Source organism: Rhagoletis zephyria, unplaced genomic scaffold (assembly GCF_001687245.7).
Source record: "Rhagoletis zephyria isolate East Lansing unplaced genomic scaffold, Rhagoletis_zephyria_1.1 Rzeph_scaffold_07183, whole genome shotgun sequence".
NCBI classification, from domain to species: Eukaryota; Metazoa; Arthropoda; class Insecta; order Diptera; family Tephritidae; genus Rhagoletis; species Rhagoletis zephyria.
Window position 1 is genome coordinate 8416 of NW_016164266.1, and position 9159 is coordinate 17574.

The following is a 9159-nucleotide window of genomic DNA, read 5'->3' on the forward strand; positions in this document are numbered from 1 at the left end:
CACGTATATAAGGAAACAAAAATTTCCCTCTACACTTTCCCATTAACAATTCTCAATATAACAGTTTTTTCACTTAACAACACTACCCTTCAGGTTGCGTATTTTTTAATCGCCATGGCTGAACTTAGATAAATTGCCGAGTTTGTGCTGTTGCTTTGCGTGTATTTCGTCATTTAAGCGAGTGTTCTTTTGTAGCTCGGTTGCAAAATAATGCAGCTATTTATCATATTTGTTATCAGTCACCTCGAAAATTCCTGGATACCAAGTTTCGTTACAAACTAAATTTTTTTCTAAAAAGTCGTCCGCCATATTGAATCGCCATTTTGAATTTTGAAAATTTAATAGCTCTGATCCAGTACTCCATGAACTTACAGGATTTTGAACGAACTTGCAGGAAGTTACAGGAAAAATGTTCCCGTACTCCAAAATCCTGTAAATGAGAGCGACTTTTGGAGAGTTGTGTAGAGAATGAAGTTGCAAGATTTTACCCGAACTTTTTCTTTTGGTAAAATCATGAAAAGTGTCAAGCAATCACTGGTTGGCGTTTTTACAGGAAAAATGGTTTTTTTGTTCCCGTACTTTTTGTTGTTACTCACTTTTTACTCTCACTTCAGAGAGTAATTTTGCTGTTTGACAGTTTTACAGGATTTTTCACGAAAAGTATTGGATCAGAGCTAATATCGATTTCGAAATCAATGACGACGGAAACCCCTGGATACCAAGTTTCATAGCAATAGGCGTATTCGCGTATTCTTCCAGCAGAAATTTTGTTTACTTACAAAGCATAAAACTGAAAGTATGAAAAGAATATACATTATAAGTTTGCCTAAAGAATTTTGCTTAGCAAACATAAGTATTTAAATGATTGTTAGCTTTTTTCTGATACATTTGCAGATCTAATAAGTTATTTTAAACTTTTCATATTTTCATATTTTGCAATCAGCTGACATCGATCAGCTGTTTATCCTGCTGGCAAAAATTTTTCCAGCAGAAACTAGCAGCTTCCCATCAAAATGAAATGCCAGTTTTGCCTTTCAATTTCCGCTACTTTGCTGGATTTTTGTGTACGAGAACAGCAAAGCCTGACAGGTTTTGATAGCTATCAAAAACTATCAATACGCGAATGCACCTAATCTATAAAGTTTTAAAGAAGTCGTCCGCTAAACTGGATTTTGAATTTTGAAAATTTGACATCGATTTCGAAATCATTGACGACTAAGACCGTGTTAATAGTCGTCCGTCATATTGGATTTTGGAAACTTAATATAATATTAAAAAACAGTGTTGAAGAAAACCCCTAAATATCAAATTTCATTGCAATCTGTCAAATACATATGAAGTAAACATTTTTGTCGTCCTATATTCTCGATTCGTCCCTATGTGTAATGCCTTTTGAGATTCTCAGAAGCATGTGCATAAGATTTTAAGCGCCTATTTGCATTGTTTGATTTTTGGCTACAGAAAGTGCTTATTTCACCATAGTAAATGGACTCGGCCACTGTACACACTATATATGTACATATGGCCGATCATTTGGCTAGCTAAGTTAAATTCGTACACATTTTTTCTAAAACATGATTTAATTGTCGACTAAATAACACAAAACCAACTGGGCTTTTTAGGTGATATGATCAGGTAAGGTCAAATCTATGCATCTGTAAAAGAAAGGTTTTAATAAATCCTTGGGTTTCAAAGTTGTAGGCATTCGAATGTGCACTGGCTACGTTACACTATTTGGAAATTTAATGATAGGTTGCGTCAGCTAGCTTTTCAGTACGTCATCTACAATGAATGCAGGTGGTCATCTGCTTACTGAATTGTTGTAAATTTTAGGTTTTTGACCATTTTTGCTCATAAAATTTGGGCACCGGTACCGTTACATAAAGCGCTGGCCACGTTACACGTACGGTTCGCTTGGGCAAGGCTTAACCAAAAGGCTTTTTTCATCCATTTCTTCTTCGCAATCTTATAGCGTTTTCTCTTCTCGAAAAAAGGCTGCACTTATTCTGCCTTGTGTTAGCGCTGTCACATTTTCATGTTATCTTCTCAGCCATTTCACAAGGCGTCGTGTTCTTTTCTCAGCAGGTTGCGCTCTGATCCGGCGAAAGTGCTGCCTTTTCTGCAGCTGCATGGTTGATTTTTAATTTAATCTTGTAAAAATGCAATTATTTTCCCTATCAGAAATAAGCGTTCTGCTTTAAAATTGTTAAAGACTTACAGGCCAAGTGAATAATTCAGCTTTATTAAGTTCTATAAATAAATTGTGATGGAGTAGTATATTTTCTGTTTCATTCTCATATAAAGAACGCAACATTTTCTCAGGTTTCAGGGCAACGCTAAGCAAGAGTTCCCATTAAAAAGGGCTGAACTTTTTTTGAGAAAAGAAACGCTATTAATCTGTCATCATAAACAACTCCTTCTTCTTCTTATTTGGCGCTGTAACCGCCTAAGCGATTTTGGCCGAGTCCAAAACAGCACGCCAGTCATTTCTCTTCTGTGCTAACTGACGCCAATTGAAAATGCCAAGTGAAGCCAAGTCCTTCTCCACCTGGTCTTTCCAACGCAGAGGAGGCCTTCCTCTTCCTCTGTTCCCAGCATCGCGGCCCGCGTTGAATATTTTCAGAGCAGGAGCGTTTCTGTCCATCCGAACGACATGGCCAAGCCAGCGGAGCCGCTGAATTTTAATTCGCTGCACTATGTCTATATCGTTGTAAAGCTCATACAGCTCATCGTTAAATCGTCTGCTAAAATTCGGATTAAAAAACAAAACTTGATTATCCTCAAAAATTCTAACTAGGTCAAAAATCATCCTAAACTAAAATTTTTGTCCAAAAAATCTTCGTATTATCGGCGCAAATAATATTTATTTAACTTTACTACAAAAACCACTTATGTTTAATAACTTAAAATATGCAAAAGCTCATCTAAAGTACCATGTTGTGTGTTTTCTTTTTAATCCTTTCTGAATTATTGTTTTTCCAATGCCACAACTTTGTTAATCTTAGATAAAAAAAGTTAATGCATTTATCGCAGTTTTATAAAAAAGTTCTAACATAAACAATTTTTAACAAAATAAATAGATCTATAAACTCTTCATAGCTTTGTGTAGACTTGTTTCAGATTTTATAAAATAGTATGTTATGGGCACAATCACGTATAATGGGCAGATAATAATAATAATAATAATAATAGATTGACGCTTACACATACGTTAGTGTTTGGCCGAGCTTCTCCTCTGATTTGTGGCGTGCGCCTTGATGTTGTCACACAAAGTGGAGGGACCTACAGTTTTACGCCGACTCCGAACGGCGATTGTATTTTTATGAGAAGCTGTTTTTCATGGCAGAAATACACTCGGAGGTTTGCCATTGCCTGCCGAGGGACGACCGCTGTTAAGAAAAAACCTCTTTCTAAATTTTTTTGCGATGTTGCTTTGACCAGGGCTTTAATCCAGGCGTTGCGGAGTGGAAGCGCGCACTGCTTACCACTACACCACAGCGGCCGACGACTTATCAGTTTTATATGTATAGGCAAATATATAGTCAAAATCTTGAGATAAAGATTTAAAAGGAACAAATGTCAGTTTCGCTTTATTTCAATAGAAGTAGAATGCTCAATTCGCAATTGTTCATGAAAAGACTTTCTTAAATATGTGTTATTATTTATTGCTAAAATGAAATGAGAATAGTTATCAAGTCAATAAAAAAAATTTAAATAAAAAGAAGAGCACTAGCCTAGTTACACTTATTTATTAGGTAATTGTGCAACGAAGTCAGCTATGATTTCTTTTTTTCTATATGGAATCAGTATGATATCGACAATACTAAGAAAATATGTTATATATCCTTTTGGAAAGGGTACTTAATTATTCAAAAAACAACTTTTTTAGTTTTTCACTGGCTACGTTACACTTAACATTTGCAGTACCTTTCATTACGACTTAATGAGGCGTATTCTTGTTTTCGTACGAATCGAAAATTGAAATTTTGTATAGAAAATTATTTTAGGTTCGTGAAAAATCCTTCGAGGAAAGGAGTGAAATATTAAACACAAAATGCTTGGACATGATAAGAATTAGTGTCAGAAGCAGCCGACAGATATAGTGAATACCTAGCTGGACCGATTTGAAAATATCTTCAAAAATGGAGTTTTTTATAAATAAAAATAGTTTCTAAAAGTATTTTTGAAAAACAAAATTACCTCAGATGACAAAACAGTTTAAGCTAAAAAATTTTGCATACAAATATTTTTTTTTTGTTTTAACGGAATCATAATAATGAGATTTTTGATGGTCTTTTTGAAATTTTATCAAATATTGGTTTAAGAAAAACCTGAATAACTCAGCCAAAACTTTACCGATTTAGACTTATCAGCAGACCTGGTCGACGCCGACTACGTAGCACCTGCGGGGTAACGTCGCGTGTTAGTATATGAACGAAGCTGAAGGCAAAAATTAATCACTGATTCTTAATGACGTACTTAAAATTCAATATAAAAATTTCACTTTATTTTCGCCTTCAACTTCGTGTATACGAACTCGCGACGCTACCCCGAGGATATTGCGCAGCCGGTGCCGTCCAGGCCAGCTTTCTTAAGCTCGGAACAGTTTGACGACAGCAAGCGACAAGCAGCATCTGTCAAATTTTAAATACACACGTTCTTACGAACACAATTATTTTGACGACAGCACGACATCTTGGCTGCAGGACTGCAATTGTCGACGTCGCCAAATTAAATCTATTTCTAATTTGGCCGGCGACAATGAGTAGATGTAGTGCTGCAAAATTAAATTGTCGCAAAATTAATCACATATTCTTGATTGTTCATGTTTTTCTTAAATACACAATTTGTGAAATAAATATACCAAAATGTCAAACTTTAAAATCAGCTGTTTGCTATGTCGCTGAGGTCTTCAAAATGTTTAAGAAGCTGGCTTCAAGGCGACATTTGTCGACAAAATGATGTCGCTGTCGTTACGTCGTGAAGTTGCAGTCGTCAAAGTGTTCCGAGCTTCACTGATTTGTTTTGCAAATATCAACAGCTCTTAGTTCAACTTGGAACGACGCTCATCTTATCTTACTCTTGAACACTTTAAATGAGTTTATTTGCAAAGAAGTGTAAGAAAATACCTTTCCAATGATACCTCATAAGTATAAATAGGTGTAGTTTTGGCTACGTTATTCAAGTTTTCCTTAAACCAATCTTTGAAAAAAGTTAAAAAAACAGCGTCAAAAATCTCGCGTAGTGCCGCTGCAGTGTCGCATAAGTCTGTATGTATGTATTTATACATATATGTATGTACTCAATGCAAGTAAGTTTTAGTACAGCTAATTTAAGTATGTATACATAATCATAGTTTAAGTATCTTTGTACCTATGTATATCAGCATTACATTTTTCTTTGAGTAATTGTAGAGCACTCAAGGGTTTGACTGCGCAAATTATAATTCTATAATTACCATATTTTTAACATAGACATCTATGTATGTATATACACATAAGTACATATATTATCATAACTGTATAATTTTTATGATAATAATTCTAATTACGTATACATGTGCATGTATACTTGTTTGTCAATTAGTTTGCCTCAATTTTGGTTGTATATCCTAAAAGGACTTGAGAGCGTGTACATATTTATATTACCACTGACTCAATCAAAGTTACATATACTCGAACCTATCTAGTTACTTGGTTACAATACTTCTTTGCAAACAGTTATGCAAGTGCCTACGTTTATTTAGTACTAATTTTCTTTCTTGTTTAAAGTCATTTAAAGCATTCTCTGACAAATGCTTCTATATGTATGTACAATGTTTTTTATACACATGAATTCTTATATCTAAATAAATATACATGCAGATTTTACTTAATATAAACTTATTACAGATTTGTTGGTAAACGTTGAGTTCTGGCAACTCTGCATACTACATAAGTTCTATGTTGATAAGTATTCTTCTTTAGCACCTACTGCTAGTTTCTAAATTCAACATTATGTATTTATTTGTTGTGCTATCATTTCTACACATACTAGTACTATGACTTCTTCTCGCACTTTACTTGCACTTTTTTCGCTTATCTATTAACTGTCTCGGAGGCACCAATTTTCCCGCCATTTTATTTTTCGTTACTACACTCGATTTCAGTAACTTTTTAAACGTATTTCTTCTTCTAAATTTCTCGTGTAAATTTCTAAAACTTTCCACTACTTATTAATGTAGCTTGATTCATACATAAATAGTTAGATCACGGGAAAGGGCTACAGTATATTCACCGAAAAATAATTTACACCATTCTTATCACTATATCATGTGCTTGAGTACTAAATACTTGTGCACATATGTAAGTATTTGTAATTGCAGTTAGTTGCTTCTTTCACCTTAGGATTCTTTTTACACTAGCAGCTTTACGTGTTGTAATTAACTTTGTTGCTGTGGTCCAAATTTATTAGTGATTTTGTGCGAAACATTTACAATCGCCATTTCATGTTTTGAATCCAAATCGCAATCGTACAGACCACTCAGCGAATCCAAACTGAGTAGTCGTGAACTGGCACGACTCGATACCGATGTATCGTCCACATCGGGTGCATTGTAAAGTGAATTGACATCGGATAGGGCGCCTTCGGCGTCTGTGAGACCGGCTTCGTTAAGCAATGATATATTTTCCAAGCCCGGTTCATCGGTTATGTAGCCCGTTGACTCGGCGCCACCTGAAATGAATTATATTTTAATGAAACTCGAATAAATATTCTACATCTAGCAGGGGTTTGTAGCTGGTATGTAAATAAGTTTCGAATGGCCACGTACTGGCTTTTTATTTTGGTCTAGATTTGACGGGGGTAGATGAGAAGCAACCACTAAACCACTAATAAAAAACAGCTTTTCGTTTAATCGTAAAGCCAACTGCAAGAAAGCTATACTAAGTACTGTCCTCACTAATTGATTAGCCAAGAATATCAATAACATTACAATCAGCAGATGAATTTAGTTCTGTACCTGAACAGTCTCGGAGTAAGTGTGGTAACTGAATAACTGACTGAGTCAACAAAATACATTAGAGTGGTCCAAAAAAAGTAAAGTTGCAATTTTAATGCACTTACCCTCTAGAATTGTTCAATGCCGAAAAAATTGTACCCATGTTTTTTTTATTTATTTTGAAATCAAAAAATATTGAGAGGTCGCTCAAAGCGCTCAAAGTTTTCCATGTATTTTATATGAATGATATAGATTTCTTGAAAATTAATATTTTTCGATCGGAAGACTTTGTTTATCTTCAGGAAATTTCCATTGAAAATACCAATAAATTAGCGGTGCCACGCCCATTTATCAAAATTCTATAATATTTTTTTTTAACAGATTATTGTGAGTATTAAGCCTTGAGTAAATTATCGTCCTTAAATTTCGAAATATGGAGGTTTCCGTATTTATGAAATTTACCGTTATATGAGCAGTGGGCGTAATTTTAGTGCGATTTCAAACATTTTCAACGTTTTGCGCTTATATGTCAATTATAATAATTATGCCGAGTTATGTATAAATTGATATAACGGCCACATATGCACATACACGGTGTCACGCCCTTTTTAAAAAAAGTTTATTAGGGTATCTTTTGCCTAAGAATTATTGCAAACATTAATTTTGAATAAATTAGTTTCCGTTATATGGGATGTAGGCGTGGTTATTGTCCGATCAAAATTTTCAGCGGCTTGGCATGTTTTACCAAGGCCAACAACTGTGCCAAGTTTAGGAAAAAAGTGATCTGTTACAAAAAACCGTTATGTGAATAAAGGTATAATACCATTGTGTATAAGTGCGCTCGGGTATAAAAATATTTATTGGTTAAAAAAAGCAATGGGTAGGCAATGTGGCCAATGGTAATTATTAGTTACTACCTCTGTACGGTTGTAAGCAAAAAACTCCAGAAGCAATGTCCTAGGCCGAGCATACTTTAAAACAGAGCTGCTAAAATTCCATTACGATTAGTAATCATTATTTTTTTTGCATTTCAGTTTTAATGATTATTTTAGTTTTCAACATAATTCAGCAATTAATAACACGGGTCAACAAAAAAAATCGATGAAAGGTTCTATTTTTTTTTGGGTCGCTGAACACGAATCTGAAGTCTAACCTAAAAAAACATCTCGGATTTTACGTGACAGAGAAAATCCGAGGTGTTTTTTGAGGTTAGGAAAAAATCTAGATGTGATGGAGCAAAACGGACTTCAGATTCGTGGTTCAGCGACCTCAAAAACATGTAACAGACTAGGTTTGGCCAAAGGAACCTTTCATCGATTTTTTTTGTGGACCTGTGTAATTAACTATGATTAAAAATAATCATGATTGATTGTAATTAAAAAATAATTAGAAATAATCAAGTAATCAAAATTAATCAAATTTTTGTTTTAATTATTTGATTATTTTTAATTATTTGATTATCCTCAATTATTTGATTATTTGTAATTATATGNGTTCAGCGACCTCAAAAACATGTAACAGACTAGGTTTGGCCAAAGGAACCTTTCATCGATTTTTTTTGTGGACCTGTGTAATTAACTATGATTAAAAATAATCATGATTGATTGTAATTAAAAAATAATTAGAAATAATCAAGTAATCAAAATTAATCAAATTTTTGTTTTAATTATTTGATTATTTTTAATTATTTGATTATCCTCAATTATTTGATTATTTGTAATTATATGATTATTTTTAGTTATTTTTCCAAATAGATGGAACTGTGTTTGGCAGGCAAATTTTTATACCCGAGCGCACTTGTGCACAAGGGTATTATAACTTTGTTCACATAACGGTTGTTTGTAACAGGCAAAACGAATCGAGATAGATATAGACAAATGTATACATAAATGATCAGNATTTGATTATCCTCAATTATTTGATTATTTGTAATTATATGATTATTTTTAGTTATTTTTCCAAATAGATGGAACTGTGTTTGGCAGGCAAATTTTTATACCCGAGCGCACTTGTGCACAAGGGTATTATAACTTTGTTCACATAACGGTTGTTTGTAACAGGCAAAACGAATCGAGATAGATATAGACAAATGTTTGAATATTTTAGGTGATTATTTTTAATTATTTGATTGTTTTTAATTATTTGATTATCCTCAATTATTTGATTATTTGTAATTATAT

General features: G+C 33.6%; 1 protein-coding gene and 1 long non-coding RNA gene across 4 annotated transcripts in view; one reads left to right on the top strand and one right to left on the bottom strand.

Annotated features, from left to right (window-relative positions):
* The first annotated feature begins 614 nt into the window (after positions 1–614).
* On the top strand, positions 615–1103 carry LOC108373962 (uncharacterized). The gene is made up of 2 exons (XR_001849005.1): positions 615–747; positions 784–1103. It is a non-coding gene; the product is annotated as an uncharacterized LOC108373962 (long non-coding RNA).
* Positions 1104–5023: 3920 nt separating this feature from the next.
* Positions 5024–9159, bottom strand: part of LOC108373959 (Ca(2+)/calmodulin-responsive adenylate cyclase-like) — an 18259-nt gene continuing 14123 nt past the window's right edge. For all 3 annotated transcript variants that reach the window (XM_017629905.1, XM_017629907.1, XM_017629906.1), the window contains exon 9: positions 5024–6714. In XM_017629905.1, coding sequence (XP_017485394.1) covers positions 6422–6714 — 293 coding nt within the window. In that variant the 3' untranslated portion in view covers positions 5024–6421. The remainder of the gene's footprint in view (positions 6715–9159) is intronic.